Source organism: Mixophyes fleayi, chromosome 2 (assembly GCF_038048845.1).
Source record: "Mixophyes fleayi isolate aMixFle1 chromosome 2, aMixFle1.hap1, whole genome shotgun sequence".
NCBI lineage: Eukaryota > Metazoa > Chordata > Amphibia > Anura > Limnodynastidae > Mixophyes > Mixophyes fleayi.
The window spans coordinates 59,672,915-59,691,185 of record NC_134403.1 but is presented as its reverse complement, the minus strand read 5'-3'; the positions used below and the strand labels follow the sequence as shown (position 1 = coordinate 59,691,185).

The following is an 18,271-nucleotide window of genomic DNA, read 5'->3' as shown; positions in this document are numbered from 1 at the left end:
TTATCATACAATGAAGTTCTATCAAAGCAAACTCATGCAATACAGTTTGCCGTCAGTCCTCAAAGAATAGGAATATATTTGGAGGCAGTAGGGAACGTAGTCCATTTGAAGCTATTTTTTGTGATGGCAGGGATATATAAGTCTACCCTTTGTGGCCAGATATACTAGTTGTCCATCTACTTCGTAACACCTAAAGTAGAAGTTACAGGGAAAAGGAGTCCAGGTCTGACCATAAACTGATGTGGGTTGTATACATTCCAGTGAGGAGGAAATAGTAGAAAGACAAGTATACAAATGTTTATCTCTTTTTATGGGAGGATAGTCAAGTAGCATTACAACCTAACCACTCGCCCTGGTTGTTCAGGTTATACAAAATTACCATATCAGAGGATTTAGTCAGATTAAGGTAGATCAGCACATTGGTGTTCCTGCTTTGGGATAGAGCAGCATACATTAAGTAGAGGAGAGGGGAGGTTGTCAAAGTGTTTTGTGCTATAATGTGTTGCATACAAGTAACCTGATCTGCACACATTACATTGTAACCAAACATCCCTATAATTCAGGCTATGGCACAAACAAGTAAAAGGTCCTTACTTCATCCTGCACGCCACTGGAAGCTGTCAATTTACTGCCATCAGTTATTGCAATAATGATGGAAGGCTCCAAGAAAAATGGATTTCTTCCCTGTGGGAGCAAAGATTAAGGGATTGAGGTTAGATTAGCATATGTATCACTCCCCTGGCACCTTAGCATAAAGTACTCTTACTATGAGAAACTGTAACAAGAGGCACACTGTAACCTTCCACAACTAAGAAAGTCAAATAGCTGAAGAGTTTTAGATTCTACAGTGGGTGGAAAGTTCTATACTACAAATACAAAATGTTATAACAGACAGCAGTTACATGCAGTTTAAAGTACTGGTCAACTGGCAAACATTTGGGACATTCAAGCGCTCCAAATGTATCCTACTGAACTATCAAATTGTTATAAGAATTAATCCATCACCACAGAATATGCTGATAACACCTGTATGTGCCCAAAAGGGTAACATGGGCCTACTCTACACTCAATCATTCGGCTCTCCAAACTGCCAGTTCTGCCAAGTCTACTACAGATTAGGATGTTCAGGACAACTACATCTCTTAAAGTGCCACATGTGTTGTATGCTTGTACGCTTGTACTACAAGGCTAGACCAGTGACTCATACTGTTTTGTGACTCTAAACATAAAAACCTTTAAGATAAGGATGTTATAGCAGCAACTTTGTTTTCTTATGTACACAGTTTATTATACAGTGTCTATGAGGGAAAGACAAGCCCCATCAAATACACAAAAAGGAGGAATGCCAACTATGGTAAATGTTACATCAATGTCTTCCCAAGAAAAGTTGAACACTTTCGTAAGCACATCCATTGCTTAGACACACAAACCTTTTTATAAACTTGTGGCAACATACCACAATGCTACTGTGCTTCATGGTCTATGAAATCACTTCACAACACAATGTTTAGTGTTTAAAGGCTACAAAACTTCACAATATTCAGATGTCTAAAGCTTCCCTAAAATGCCAGAATGATGTGTGACCTATTTCTCCATCTTCGATCAGCCATAGGACATTCAATAACCATCATGTACAAAGACTGGATGCAAGCAATTCTTAATCTAGAAAATCCTCAGTCATAAGATATTGAAACCGCTTCATACCATTTAGACTTACTAGCAGGATGTTTTATACAAAGCAACCTCATATTTCAGTCATTATTAAAGGCTACACATTCCCAGAACATACAGGAATGCTTGCAGTATAGTCATGAATGGCTACTTAGACAGATATACAAGATCATTTAATATGTAAATGCATTTTCTAACTACAGAACACAAAATTAGTCCATAACATGTTTAAAATAAAGGTGCAAACTGCTGGTCAAGGAAATTCAGTTCAAGGTTCACCAAATAAACACTTTTATTGAAGCAGCATTGGTTATTACTGCATCATATGAATTCTAGGCATTAAAAAAAGTTCGAATAGCCTGAAATAATTTTGAAAGACACCTACACAGACATCTGCAGGCTGAAAATAGCACTGCATTCTGTAGTAGACATACAAACTTAATCTACCTAAATACCTTGTATTCAAATATATTTGACAATGTGCATTTGCTATGCAGCTCAGTGGAAGCCAGAAGCTACCTCAAAGTCTGATCTGTTGGCAAGTCTATGTATTTCCCCCCCAAAAGTTCTCATATAAGCAATTGACCATCCTTTAAATTTGACATAACATTTGATTATCATATCCATGCTGTGTAACTATAGCAATAAAATATCTGAGACAAACAAGTTTGGAGAAATAGATTGCAAGGGGAGTTAACTGACCATTAAGTAATTTTAACTATTTCATCAATAATTTTAACTTCATAGATCATGCGCTCTCCTACATTTGATAAATCTACTATCATGTGACAAATAGCACATGGCTTATATTACGGTGTAATAAATGACAAATAAAAACTGCTAATATGAAGAACCCATATGGATTCAATAAAGGCAGTAATTTGCCTGGTGCTGCTAAACAAGGGCCTGTAATTTTAAGATCATCAGGAAGTGCTACCACATAGAAGTAGAACCTTTGACAGTCCTGTCTGTAGCATTCACGGCTGTGTTAACTCAGTGCCAAGAAAAGGCAGCTGCAGTGATCTAAGAGAAATTGTTACTGCTCAAGCCCATTTTCAAACAAAGTTAAAGTATATTATTCTACACTTACTAAAACTACTTACAAAGAGAAAACTGAAAACATTTGCCAATCTTGCCAGAAGTTGGCATTCCAGCATACACACCCAAACATCAGACCATACAATGCTCTGAGACATGGCAATGGACCCAAAAGCTACATCCAGGGTCTCCAAGCTTTTGTCAAAATAAAATGTTAAAGCCCATGGCCATAAGAAAACAATTATGGTTTTCATGGAAAGATACAGAGCACAACATGACTACGGAACAATGTCAATGAGACCTATGAAGTTACACCGCCATGTTAATGGCATAGCACAAAAACCTCATACCAACTGTTAATCACAGTGATGGAGGTTTGAGAACTTGGGATTCTTTTGAAGACATGGAACCTCAATGCCTTGCAATCAATGAGACCAACATGAACAGCTGTCTAAACTAAATTTTTCAAGAGGGTATCTGAAACTTGGCCAAGATTGGAGGACAATCTATAACTGAATGGCTGAAAAAGAACCAACCAAGGCTTTGGAATGGCCAAGTCAAAGGCCAGACCTCAAACTCCACACAGACACGGTGGCGGGATCTTTACGTTACACTTCCAGATTGATTATTATTAAATTCTCCTCTTTCAAGACACCTTTCACTGGAGCTCTGGTGTTTGCCCCTTGCAGTTTTCTCCAGAGCTGGAAGGTGGCTCAAAACTCATTAAATATGAATTGTGACTGATGAACTTTTAGAGAAAACGGCTGTAGATCTACCTTTACCAGCAATACCTTGACAAGTTACTGAATGATGGGATGTACTTGTCTTTTCACACATGACTGTTTCATATTGACAAGGTAAAATTTGTTTTCGATTACTTGTCACGTTAGCCATCAAATTTTAGGCCTTAGACAAGATTATGTCAATTATGTCCTAATATGTAAAAACAGATTTGAGAGAGGGTGCATGTACAGTTAAAAAGTAAAGTGCACTTGTTGCCTAGATACAGTGGAGGCAGCCATTTGTCGAACACTGAGCTGGCCATATCCAACTCCATTCCGCATTTCATAGTCACAATCTAGTCAGACCGAAGCATGCTCTGACCTCCCTACAGAATACCACCCCCACGCTCTACTGTGCATCATTTAGAACAGTCTCCCACTTCTACACCTCCCATGCAGTGTTCTAGAACACAGCTATTATATCAGTTGTGGGAAGGACAGTGCATTACTGCACATGGCTGGTAGTAAACTGACCAGAATTATGATGAGCCAAGTATGATCTGCTGAGTTTGTATAGTGTGCAATGGGTATATTTTGCATAGCTTCACACACCAATAAGCATAGTGACCCCAACTCCCTATTTTCTAGTGACTAGTTTAAAATTCCAAAAATGCTAGCTCCCGAAACAATCTCCCAGCTTTGCATGTTATTTGTCCAGGCCTGCCTTAAATGTAGTTTGTATTCATTCATTTGATGTGCTATATTTGGAGCTTTAGCAAACATTTGATTTGCAAATTTGGTTAATTTCCCTACATATTGCAGAACACATGCAATTTCATCATTTGTACTGGTTTAATAAATGGTATCTTAATGCTTTCCTCATAGTGAGCAATAGATCAGGACTTTGAGCCATCACCAGCCACACCTTAAGCTGCATTCATCTCCTACTGAATATAGAGCAGTGCAACCAATCAGAGGCAAATATACCATGTGACCTTGGACTATTTTGTACACAGATTAGTTCTGATAAACTGAAGCAGCTCATGTGACCTACACTAGTATTTTTGGTTTTGGAAACACTCCACATTTCATGTAGAAGAAGCAGCTAGCAAAATACCAAGGAGAACACCTTGAAAGTGTACCATTTATGTAGTTAACATATTTGCTTATCCTAGAGAACACTTTTCAATGCAGAATCTATGAATTATGTCCAAAAGTTGAATATATACGAATTTAGTGAAACGGGTTTTGAAGCTTTCAAATGTCACTAAATAAAATCCGACTGGACTGTAATTTTTTTCTGGGAAAAATAAATGCATGATATTTTCTCCCGTGTAATAAAACACATTTTCTAGCTTGCAATTGCAGCCGCTGTCTACAGCATACATTTCGGCAAACAGCTCGACTTCATAGACGGCAGTGAAAGTGGTCACTTGCAGTCTCAAACTAAAAATGATATATTTTGCAAGGATACTGTCATGTTCTATGACCATATAAATTCAAAATGTTGAAAATCAAGATTGCATTATTTTTAATATATTTACATATCTAGACCTTTTAAGTATAGCATGTGGAAATAGAGTAGTTTAGGAGACTAATTGAAAGGGGGAGATGGAGGAAGATTAGCTTATGCTCTTGATTTTTTAAGTATATATTTTGTCAAATGCAAAAAGCACATTTTCTGCTTGCTGATTCTGTCCATTTTTAGAGAAAGAATTCCCAAATGCTTGTGCCACAAATCATTTTGAAAGTGCTCCATAATGGAACATGTTACTTCAATAATAATAATAAAAAAAAAAACTGTCTAAAAGAGGAAACATATTGACATAAAGGAGAAGCTGTTTATAGAAATGATTTTGCTCTTCTGAAAATTCCATATATACACATGGGGACAATTATGAAAACTGATCCATAGAAAACTTCTGCAGCCAATGGCTGCTACATGTTTGCTTTCCTTTTGTACCCTACTAGAAAAATAGCACTTTCAACTGGATTAGTTGCACCATTTCATGCGCACCAGTTTGTACAAGTGTACTTAGAGGTAGGAAATCAGCTGACAAAATGCAAAAGAATGTGCTTTGTAGTGACATGGTCAATGTGCAAAACAGCTTTATAATACATGCGATGTTCATATATGTATAAGCTCCTGTAAATACCAGAGTTCTGAAGATATTGCTTAGTATTGGCAAGCCCCATCATTACCTCAGTGGTCCTCTGTATAAGGAATGCACCCCCTACTGTGGGACCTTTATAAGAGGAATGCTTACAGACTTATGCCTTTATATAGTCATAAAACCTCAGTTGCTGCCAACATTTATATCATTTTACAGTAGGTGATTCATCACATATATAGTCCATATTTTTCCCCAGAAATGTTAAGGGATATTAATGGGAATATGCACTGTAATATAAATATTTTTTAATTAATGCATCACTCAGCTGTAGTAGCACAGGTTATCAGATATACATCAACATTTTCAGAAAGATACTTTGTTTTGCTGAGAAATGCAGAGACAAAACAAGTAAAAGCAAAAATGGTCAACCACGTTATCCAACTGCTTCAAGTATATTCATCACCTAAAGACATTTTGGTGGAAAAATTATTCACAAGATCATGGCTGAACATTTAACTAGTCTAGTGAGGTCACAAGATCGCAGAAAGTGGACAAGTCTGCAGAGCCTTGCGGCCCCCAGCTGGCCGATCTCGATCTGCCTGGGGCAGCACGGTGGCTAAATGGTTAGCACTTCTGCCTTACAGCACTGGGGTCATGAGTTCAATTCCTGACCATGGCCTTACCCGTGAGGAGTTTGTATGTTCTCCCTGTGCTTGCGTGGGTTTCCTCTGGGTGCTCCGGTTTCCTTCCACACTCCAAAAAAACATACTGGTAGGTTAATTGGCTGCTAACAAATTGACATGTGTGTGTGTTACTGAATTTAGACTAAGCCCCAATGGGGCAGGGACTGATATGAATGAGTTCTCTGCACAGCTCTGCAGACTATTGGTGCTATATAAATAAATAATAATAATAATAATAATAATAATAATAATAATAATGAAGAGGAGTTAGTGCAATGTATTCTGTACCATGAGCTCTCCATTCTTCCTCTGCAGGCTATGGCTGTGTGGGCATTATGGGACAACTGTGGTTATGAGGGCATGTGGGACTATTTTGTAGCAAGTGGCAGAACTGAATGGCATGTAGTTAAATTTTGGAGCAGGTAGGCAAGTGGGTGCAGGTGTTTTAGGGCAGAAATTATGGCCAATGTGAGGCCATTTAGTAGGGCTGCACATGCCCAACATTGACCTAGATAATCACAAGATTTACAGTTAGTGCATGACTGTCTATGCACAGGCTCTCCTTGAAGAACCTCATCTATAAGACCGCTGGTCAAGTGGCAAAGCTGCTCCAACAGCTGTATAGGCCGATAAAAAGCATTTGAAATACAACAGAAATTAATTCATGAACAGTTATGCAATTTGGGGGAATATAGTAGATTTGCACACTACACAATAAATGCATGCACCTAACAGCAAAGCATTCCCAAAATGTATATTGTACATGCACATGTGATAAGCCTGCTCTGCTTTCACAGGAAGAGACACAGCTTAAGCAGATATCACAATGATCTATTGATCAGGATGAGGAACTTGGGTATACTTACTGTACTTTCTACAAATGCTAGATGGACCATATATGCAGCTTGTTCTCTTTTGGGCCTGTCCAGCATTTGGAGTAAGTGCAGTAAAGTTAAACAAAAGACTCCCCTAGCGATCAACAGATCATTATTTTAAAGTCCTCTTTAATGGACTTGTCAGCCACAGACTGTGGAAAATGAGAGTACAGTCTATCACTAGGAATACATACAAGTCAGGACTCATGAATATTAGACAGAAAATGCCTCAGTTCCATCAGAAAAGAGATTGTTTGCACAATGGTAGAGCCCACAAAATGGAGGCCTCCACTGTGGCCTCTGGTGAACATAGGGCAACAAACTATGGGCAGAAGTTTTGGCAAATTATGGATATTACCTAATTTCTCTTCATACTTACCAATACAGGTAGGAACTTTCATATTGACTGTTTTACAGAGGAAAGAAGTGACATCTATACACAAGTTCAGATGAGTCTACCTAGTGACCCTTGAAAGGGAACTACTATTTATACACTATATAGGAGTCCATCAAATTCATAACATGAACCCAATCAAGTGAGGAGCAAGCAAATTATAATTAACTGACCATCTCATTTTGTTTAAAAAATAAACACTTACACAACCAAGGACCTTTACTCTGGTGATCATTTGTCACCCTAACTCTCTTCCAGAAGCATTGTTTGGAGGAGACCTCTTGTGTAGAAGAAATTGAAGATGCCATGTAAAGTTTACCTGCTAAGAAGATCCCAGGCGGTTCTCCAATGGACAACAATTTATGAATTGCTCCAAAATAAGAAAATATGATATAGCACCTTTCTCCCAACAGGATTCAAAACAATTTACACTGCTGCAGAGGGTGACAGCCATTTTGGGCACCTTAGGTCATTCACAACAGTCCCTCCTGCCACATTGTAGCTCAGTCTTAATTCCCCAACACAAACACAGGTCCATATTTATCAGAAGCCAATTAACTTACCAGTACACTGTAGGACTGTGGGAGGAAATTGGGTTACCCGGAGTAAAACATCACAAACACAGGGAGAACATACAAACTCCTAAGTGAATCCAAGCCTTGACTGCAGCAATGCTAGCCATTGTGCTACTAGAATAAAATATATATATATTTTAATCAGGACAATAAATGCTCTGCAGCCTTCAATTAGTGACAGGAAAGTGCTACATATGTACAGCTAACTAATCTCCAGTTAATGATCCAAACTCCTGCACTAAACATCTGTAGTCATGTAAATATTAGTATTGAATAAATTATTTATACTGGGTCATACATTAGAATCCACATTTTCTAAATTTACAGATCACACTGTACTACCGATGAGCAGTCCTAGAGCACATTCGCTTCAGCCCAACTCATAAGTTAGGTCCAGCTCCCTTACCAATCTCTTCTGCCCCATACCTTGTGGGTAGATGCACCAAGCAGGAAGGTCCTCACTCCCATTGTTTCCTCTTGCCATTAAGCCACTGCCTATTTTTATGGAGATAAAATACTGGGGCTAAGATGGAGGTGTCTTACTCTATACAGGAGACTTATTGGCATACATCTAAGATTCTGGGGCCATATTTAACTTGGGTCACTTATAGAGGAGGTTGGGTGACTAGAAGAAGACACTTGTGTCTTCCATAGTTCTGCAGATGGCCGATTGTAGAGACTAGCGAATAATGGTTTCTTATGTCAATCCATTTACGCCCAACTTAAACTTTCCCTAATCCAAATTCAGATTTGCCTCCTGGGTTTGATTAATGACTTCGTTAGAACTAGTCATGCACAAGTCTTCTAAAACATTCTGTTCTATGCAAGGAGGGCCTTATCCTGTACATGGAAAGACCCCTCTACCACTTTATATTGGACAAGTTTAGTGAATAGCAGTCTCTACCACTATAAACAGACATTTCAGAACCTGTGCTGTCCTGCCAAGTTTTACAAGATTTAGCAGGTCCGATTAGATTTCCCTGATGAATGCTCTCCTGTTCCCTAACTATGTGTAAATATACAAGTTGTATTTTTAATGTGCTGTATACACCCATACCTAAATGTAGCAGTTTTGTAAATGGTAACACTTCCTTTGCCCATCCATCACCCCTCTGTGTTTTTATTTTTAAAAAGTTTTTCTTGGTACTCTTTAGAAGGCTAAAAAAAAAAAAAATAATGTCACCAATAGACACTATTTTGATGGAAATGTATTTGGAATTACAAGCACTTTATCTACAATAACAAAACCTGAAGAACAGGTTAGGGCAGCAGAGCAGTTTATAATAACAGCACAGAATCATTATAATTATCATAATCCAGCGATATTTTTGGCAGGTCTGTACGGAGAGGCAAATGTATATCACATACTAACATGTCAAGGGCTAAGGATTGTGCATGTTTACGTAGTCAACAATTCCAGAGTGAAGTTAAAATTCATCTTAATTTCACCAAATTATTAAGACTTTTGGGCTAAAGCAGTTTTCAATCATTTGAGTTTGGCTTGTAATGAAATATTACATTAGGCACAGAGGAGGGTGAGTAAAGTGGAGGCTGCAGCAATTAAAAGCACTGAACCAAATATGGTTAAAGGTACAGCAGAAGATGCAGACACACCAATGGGTCCATCCAGCTTTAAAGAAGGAGTGCTTTCTTACAGAACCAAAACTAGTATACGCAGACAATGCCTCAGTAAAGTAGTTAAGGGAGGTGTGGTCTTTGTGATGAAGGATCTAAAATACCCTGCACAAGTCCAAGTTACAGTAATGCACCCTACCTAGACACACTGATGCTTTAAAGCCAGCTGTAACTATTAATCTGTGAGAACTAAGATCTGGTGGATGAGACTCTTGCAACCAGTTACTACACTGAGCAGCACAGAATCCATTTTCAGAGGCGACGGAACCTTTCCAGACACTAAACAGAACTTTCTTCAGTCTAAATCAACACAAATCATTCCAAACTGTAGGTTGTGATCACTTGGCTGTAAACAATAAATATGAATTCAATTGGTATAATCACAGAGGGGTAGTGGGTATAGGCCTAGTGAGGAGCAATGGTGGTAGTGTGCGTTTCAGTGGGGGAGGAGGCAACATTGCTGATCTACTCCTTCTCTGTAGGCAATGCTAGGCACAGTGCTAAGAGTCCGAGTGTAAAAAGGGCAACAAAATGTTACTATAATCATTTGGAATTGTGTTCTTACACTAACAATGGCACAGCTAGAATAATACAGTAAGTAACAAGTAGAACTGTGCATTCTTATTTATGCCTGCATTTCTATATACATTAACTTATGTGAATAGTAAAAACGAAACATTAACACCTGCAACAGAATGTAGAGAATGTAAGAGGACAATTCTCACAGTAGTGTTTGGAAAAACTGAAACTGAAAGATAAGCCACCTAGTGGCTGAAGCTACAGAAATAAAAAGGACATTCATATCAAAAGCCCAAAAAAATGCAAGACATGTAGTTACTACAGAAAAAAAATAAACAAAACTGCAGTCTAAGAAAAAAAAAAAAAACAAGCACATCTGTATTACTTTAAAGTCAAGTCTAATGCAAAACAAGCTGATATAGTCCAATATAAGCGATGGTGCACTGATGAATTACACAACACTAGGTGCTTTTTGAAGGCATGTGTAGTGTAATCCTTGGTCAGTGTTTAAATAGGGTGTTCAATTCTAGTTGCTACAATGAACATTAGCAGCTCAGCATTTTCCTACACGCCGTTGACATAAGGAACCTCTAAGACAAGTTCCTAGCAGCCCCCCACTCCCCCTCAAAGAGAGAAATCATTCACACAAAATAGCCAAAATCGAAATGAACCACCACCAATTTTCCTTGTTTCCATTTGCTGTTAGGAATACATATTAATAGCAAATGAAATACATGTTACCAAAAAGCAGGTTCAAATATCTAAAGATGTGAACATTTTGCTGCACAATTCCTTACACCGAATACAAAAGCAGTAGCAGTAGCAATGTATATCATCCTTAGTGGAAGGACTACTGAAGTGAGGTTATATGTGCAACAAAACCCAGAACATTCACCGATCTACCATAAAACTTTAAAAAAAAGAAAAAAAAAAAAAAAAGTGTTTAAAAACCTTTCAATAAAAGTAGAAAACTGTTTTCAGTTCTACAAAGCTAAGGAAGGGGTGTCCAATGCTTGATTGTGCACCAGACATATATTTTCATCCAGATCAGAGGGACACCAAAATGTCATTCATCTAGATACTATGTGTTTAGAATGAAATTCATTCCAAGAAAATAGGTTTCCACTTTACTGTCTTGTGAACGACCTCCTGCAGCTAACGCAATGCTCTGGTACAGCTCTGCGATCACCTTCTCAGGCATGCATTTATATCAGATATCTAATATCACATGGTAACAAAACCCATCCAATATAAAGGCATTGCTGACAAAGATGCAGGACATGAGAAATCCCAAAATCAGACATCTGAAGGAAGAAACCCCCAATGACAGGGTAGTTGATCACTGTTCATACAAACGAGAACATTTGCATAAAACAGAACATCTCCGCCCTGGATAATTCCACTTCTAACCCATGACGGGTATTTCCAGCAGGGTTTGTCCCCAGCGTCTGCACTCTTGCAGTATGTTGTCACCTGTCCTTAAAATTAACCCCTCTTGTCCATCGGTCAGTCCCTAGCTTACCTATAAGCAATGGAACAATCTCTACACCATCTGAAATATTATAATGGAAAATGCAGCAAAAAAAATAAATAAATCCACATTGTATTGAAGAATGTGTTTTACAGGCTAGTGCAGGCCATTAAAAAAAAAAAAGATTAATATTAACGTAATATATTCAAAGTTTGGATCCTGCATGTGTAAAAATCAAGAGGGAAAAAAACAACTCTGCAAAGCTACTAAAAAGGTTACTTATTTGATTGACTAGCAGATTAACTGATAGCAAGATTACTGGTTACAAGTGACAGCTAAAGTTGCAAGTTACTAATCAGTCATCAGCATCTAAGAGGAAGCTGTACAATATCCATCTTAGTTAAGGGCAGAAAATAAAAGCTTTAAAAGCAAAAGATGTACCTTATGAGGCTTACAGAGCCTTCTAATACATGCACCTTGACCGCAAAGTATGTATGTTTTTAATGTACACATTGTTTTGCTAAATCACTGGCATAAAAGGCCAAGAACAAAACAGTACTGAGATCTCACAAATACAGATTCGTTTAAGCTTAGAAGGTGACATAGAAGAGATGTCAATTTGTTTTTTCTGTGCAAAAACAAAGCTGCAATGGAGGCGATTTTCACTGGTTTACGGAGGCAGATGAAATGAAATATGTAATACAAGTTAATTTTCATACCAAGTTACAAAAGCAGTCATTTAAGTTCTGTACTTGAATTTTTTTTAATCAAACCTTTGTTTTACGAGTAACCAATAAGGAAAATATATACAAAGCTTTAACCTACCTTATTTCACCCAAACAATACCATACACAGCAGTGGCGCACGCAGCAGTGGCGCACGCAGGGGGGGTTTCTGAGTCTCCAGAAACCCCCCCACTGCGCTAACCAAGTGGCCACCATAGCGGCACTGTCCTATACAGCAGCCGTGGCGCTGTCAAAGAAGTGTCCGCGGCACCTTCTTTGACAGCGCAGCGGCTGCTGTATAGGACAGTGCTTTTTTTGAGAGGGAGTCGGGGGAAACCCCCCCCTGACAATCCTGCGTGCGCCCTTGCACAGTGCCTTGAGGCCAGCAACCTACAAACATTCCTCCCTTTAAATGTAACCCTGAAGTAGGCACTGTGTTGACATTGTTGCATTGTCTCAGGAAGTCACATAACATCTGTACTTCCCTAACTACAGAAATGTTTAAATATATTCAAGGAGTCAGCAAATATATTCCAAGGACAGTAAGAGTAATACATACACCTTGAATAGCTAGATCAGTACAGGTATTCCCAATGGTCATTTGTTATTAACTAGAGGTTAACCAAGGGATAGTCCTTACTGTATATTAAAAAAAAAAAACAAAAAGGCAGATTTGTGATATTGAAGTGATCCTAGCGATGTGAAAAGTGGGTTAAATAGTACTCTAGTTTGCAAAAGATTTCAGTAGAAGACTTATCACCTCCCTATTACTCCAGGTGCTGGGCAGTGTTCTAAAGGTGTTTGCTAAGGTTACTGCGTGGTTTTTAAAAATAAATGTGTATAGAATACTCTCAGTCATGCTGGTTTTTACATATATTTCTCTTTGATGGTCAGTGTTCATGTTGCATATCCCTACTAGTAAGAAGCCGTTCCACTCTTCATTGTAGGACATATATTGACAGTGATTCTGAAGGGATGAATATGAATAATAGCACACCAGGAACGGCTGCTGTGACCCATTACAACCAGATGCTTGTTATATCTTTGTAAACTGCTCTACAATAAGTGGCATACAGCTTCCTAAACTATACACTAAACAAAACTACCCATCAATTTATGCACGGCAGGGCTCTGCATGGAACGGCCTGCAACAAATCAAACACTAAATATCAGCCTAACTGTACTCCTAATACACATCATACCAGTCTTGGCCTCCCCTTTGCATGTAGCAGCCACTTGCTGGCACAGACTCCTGGCAATTGCAATTCCCAAGAACAGTATTCTAAAACAATGTCATTAATGCAGTCTGACCTTCACTGCCGTATTCCTTGTCAAGACATAGGGGTATATTTACTAAACTGCTGGTTTGAAAAAAATGTAGATGTTGCCTATAGCAACCAATCAGATCCTAGCTGTCATTTTGCAGAATGTAGTAAATACGTGATGGTGAGAATCTGATTGGTTGCTATAGGCAACATCTCCACTTTTTCAAACCCACAGTTTAGTAAATATACCCCATAGGATCCTGACCAGCGGTTCCTTATAGAAATGCTGCTCCGGCAGTGAGCAAAGCAGAACCTTTCTTGTGTCCAAGTTGTAGACGTCAGGAACCAATGCCAGTTTATCCCTGCTGATGCAGTGAGATGAAACAAAGTCCCAGCAAACGCATGGCACATAAAAGATGACATGCATAGAAGACCTTGTTCTGTTTACACTTTAGTCACCATAGCTATCTGTATTATTCAGCCCTGGCTCGCAGCACCTGTTCCTGTGTACCAATTTTGGTAAACACTCTCCAATTTGGTGCAAGGGATTACATTTTAAATATAAAAATATTAGTCTACACTCCTACAAAACCAAACGAACTAAGCAATATCAGACTGGTTGCACTTTAACATATAGAAACCAAGGGTGTAACTACCAAGTTATATAGAGCCCCAAAACCTTACTGCACAAACAGCTTGTTACTGTAATATAAATGCTAGGACAAAATTTGGCTTTTGACACTACATTTTGCTCACGAAACTAAACAGCTCTCCAATGTCTTATACTGTGCCTTGTCACTATTCGGTGCCCCATAAATTATACTGGTCTCCATATGCACTGTGGACTCTGGGGTTTAGTCATTACAATGAATCATTTTTTTGCAGTAAAGAGACTCCCAAGAATGCATACATATTTCTCATAATGGCATAATAAATGCCAATGTCCACAGTATAGTTACTCTTTCTACATATATTAAGCAAGCAGTAATGTTAGGACTGCTTTGTTCTCAATGAAAATAAGGGGCAGATTCAATTGGCCGCGATGTTCTGAGGAACAACGTAATCACACATTTTTACTTGCATCTCTATTGGGTTTGGAGTCGCACAAGTTGTCTTGCGCCAGTTCTAAGCACCTTGCGCAGATTTTTTTTTTTTTTTTTTTTTTTTATATACAATTCAATTACCCCCTAAGAGCCTGGGCTCCTTGTGTTGACAAAACAAAAAAACAATTTATGGCCCTGGCTATATGACTATTCCCATAAGCAATATTAGCCTTAGGCAGCGGAAAATAAGAGTACTCCATTAACCAGCATTCATACCATCATTGATGATCTCACCAGCGACTGATGCAAAATAAATAAAGCCTTTAGAAACTGATGACACTTGTCCAAACTCTGAACAGCCATTGAAGTTAACAGGATATCCAAGGGTAAGCTCCAGTAGCACTTCTAGTATGTATAATACAGACACACCTCATTACCTTCTGATTTTTAAAAAACAAAAACTGTAGTGTTAATGTATTTACAGTGAAAACAGAACTAAACGAGGGGATTCTGATTCTATAGTGTGCACTACATAGCACCCACTGTTGCATCTGTTGAGACTGAGAGATCGTTACCTTCCTCCCAGGATTTTGAGAACATTTTACCCAGAGAAAAGATGTTTTATATGAAGTACCCTTCTTAAATTATAGCTGTGTTTAGTTACTCAGCTGGTTAAAAAAAAAAAAAAAAAAAAAAAAAAAAGAGGTTATATGTAAACACTGAAGAGAGATAAAATCATGACTGGAGGGAACTTTTTTTTCCTTCCATATGGCAACCTACCTGTCCATAGTTGTCTATGCCAGTTACTAATCTATTTAAGTTTAACAAATCAAAGGCTGTCCTTAGGGATTGGCCAAGAGTGGTGAGTCCAACAGCTTGAAGATTTTTTAACTCGTTCATAAAGGTAGCATGATTTTCCTTCCATCCAGCCTGTGAAGAGAGTAAAGATTACATATTCTTCAAACGCTTCAAAACATTTGCTTAACCAAAAACCTTAAAGTGCTTACAGTCAAAGTACTAAATTACTTTTTTTTTTTTTTCTTTCATTTTTAAAGTCATATTTCTATCCTTTTGCATAGTTATTAACTGTTTGCTAAATATTAAGATCCCAGAGAAAAACAAAACTCCCAAAAGGACTAATTTCAACGTAGATTTCAGTGGACCGCTATGCTATTGCATGGCTTACCATCACGCTGCTTCAGAACACTAAATAAAATTGCTTGCATTTCAGGACATAAAATATTTATGTTAAAAAAAATGGTTTTAGCCTGTGTCCATTTTAGTAGAGTGCCCTGTGTACCAGATTGGCAGCAATGCCCTCCACAACCCACACATTAGTTAGCAACACCATCTAAGTAATCTTTAAGCCTGGCAAAAAATCTAGAGAACGCCAGGTTATAATGTTGGAAAACTTGGGCTGCCGGGAGTTTAAAGAACAACAAAAAAACACCCAAACACAACAATGTGTGACATGTATGCAGCACCTGTCCAATTAAGCACTATATTCATGACATTTAATTGTCTGCAATAAATTCAAAACCTCCAGATTTCTCCGCAGGCATGAAACCGGTACAAACTGTCAATGAAATGTTTATATTTCATTGATATGGGAAAAGAACACCAATTTTAAGGGGTGACCACTAACAAGGTGCCACACTAAGTGACCAACCACTTTTCTAAGTCAGAGCTGTCACAAGTCCTTCGTCATTAAAATTGATACCTTCGTGGACAAGTGATTAGCAGCAAAACAGAAAACCCACAAGACACCATCATTTATGATCATAACGCTACACTAATCTACTGCGTTAAAATGCCACATACAGAACATTTTAAAAAGTCCAAGATTGCTCAAAAATGCTGGAACAGGGAGATCAAAAAAAAAAAAAGAGGTTTATACATATGTTCACTAATTTAACACTTCACAAACTAAATTCTATAATAATAAAAGTAATAAACAGATTGCAAATTCTGGGGTGAGATGACTGCAATGATTTATGAGAGATTATGTTATTCAAAAGCTACAGCACAATCTTTAGTGTACAGTGAGGGACTTGGGACCAACAGCGTCTCATAGAAACATCAGTGCTGGTACTCCAGGGCCTGTGCCGCGTAATGCAAACTCCCTTTGGGAATGTCACTTTTAACTTGAATCCTCATCTCCCACAGTTCATTGCTGCTGAGCTGGGTTGAAAGGGGGGGGGGGGTAAGGCGGGGGATGTCGGCCATGTTCCTGTCAGCTCCTAAATGTGTCTGCTAACCCAGAGGAGCTGCTGCATGCCAGAGCTGACCCTGGCACAGCACAGGAGGGTGACAGCACAGAGAGGGCGGCTGCAGGAAGCAGTGGTGAGGGCATCTTTACCTTGATCCCATAAGGAGGCTCCTCCAGAGTGACCAGCATGTACCTGTCTCCTCTGCTGGCAGGATCCCGAGATCTAAGCTGGGAAACAGAGAGATGGGATGAGTAGAGGGAAGGGATAGGAGCTGCAGCAGACACTGAGAGAAGCAGCAGCCAGACCCAGGACGTGCTGGGAGAGCCTGTAAGGTGTCAGGGGAGTTCTTGCACTCTCACCTCCAGAGCGAAGGGGGAGCTGCTCACTGGCAGAGTACTATACCTTCATGAAAGTCTCTACAGCGCCTTTAGCTATGTCCAGGTAGGTAGTGCCCAGGTGGGTGCGCTGGTTCATGGAAGCGGACGTATCTAGCAGGAAGAGTAAAATGGGCATAGTGCTGCTACACGTACAGTCCCATTCACCTGGCCCAGAGATCAGCAGGGTCTGGACGTGTGGGATACCACCCTGACACTACCAAACGTGTCTCCTCCACAGCCTCATGTCCTCTTTGTGTGACAGCTTGTGGCCTCCAGCTCTACAAAGAGGCTGGTTACAGAGTTATTGACAGTGGCGGACTCTTATACTCGGTTTGGACCCCCCCTGTCTCGCCTATGGCTTAGTGTGATGTTTGTGGGCTGTATGGGGTGCAGGGACTGGGTTGTTTATGCCCCCGTGGATGTGACAGAAGTTTGAATGAGTTCAGCACTAGTTCCCTCTCGCAGGCTCTGTCTCCCTCTACTGAGCGCTTCCTTTCGCACTCGCAGCTTTTAAGGGAAGCAGGAGGGGTTTCAGGGTTCCTAGTGTGAAGCCGTCACCTAGCCACGTGACCGAGGACGCGCCGCACCTATTGGCCGGCGAGTCGCATCTATTTAGCATATTTAGCAGCAGACGGGAACGGCGTGGCTTGGTTTTGTGGCAAGTCAGTCGCTTGTTAACGCATTGGTTGCCGGCAGAGCTGGGCGATGCAACACGAAGAAGCGGGTCTACCTGGCAGCCAATGTGTTAAGCACGCTCTTGAGGGGGGAGGAGCGGAGCGCGAGCATAAGCATGATTGGGCGGGAGGTTTCCTCACGTGGGCGCGCGTGAGAGGGGAGCGCTCTTTTCTTTAACGGGCGTCGTCGTTGGTCATTTTCTCTCAGTCGTCAGCAGAACAGTGATGAGAACGGAAGTATAGTACAGCTGTGTGTACTCGGACAACACGGTTATCACAC

At 39.5% G+C, this 18,271-nt stretch overlaps 1 protein-coding gene across 2 annotated transcripts in view; it reads right to left on the bottom strand.

The window, feature by feature from the left end:
* INTS6 (integrator complex subunit 6) overlaps positions 1 to 17,920 on the bottom strand; it is a 37,724-nt gene extending 19,804 nt beyond the window's left edge. Inside the window, exons 1-4 of one of the 2 annotated variants that reach the window (XM_075199068.1) lie at positions 17,343 to 17,920; positions 17,090 to 17,167; positions 15,511 to 15,660; positions 595 to 684 (exon numbers count right to left, since the gene is read on the bottom strand). In XM_075199068.1, coding sequence (XP_075055169.1) covers positions 595 to 684; positions 15,511 to 15,660; positions 17,090 to 17,167; positions 17,343 to 17,453 — 429 coding nt within the window. In that variant the 5' untranslated portion in view covers positions 17,454 to 17,920. Of the gene's footprint in view, positions 1 to 594; positions 685 to 15,510; positions 15,661 to 17,089; positions 17,168 to 17,299 lie in introns of both variants that reach the window. The other variant, XM_075199069.1, reaches the window with a different exon arrangement.
* Between the last annotated feature and the right edge of the window lie 351 nt (positions 17,921 to 18,271).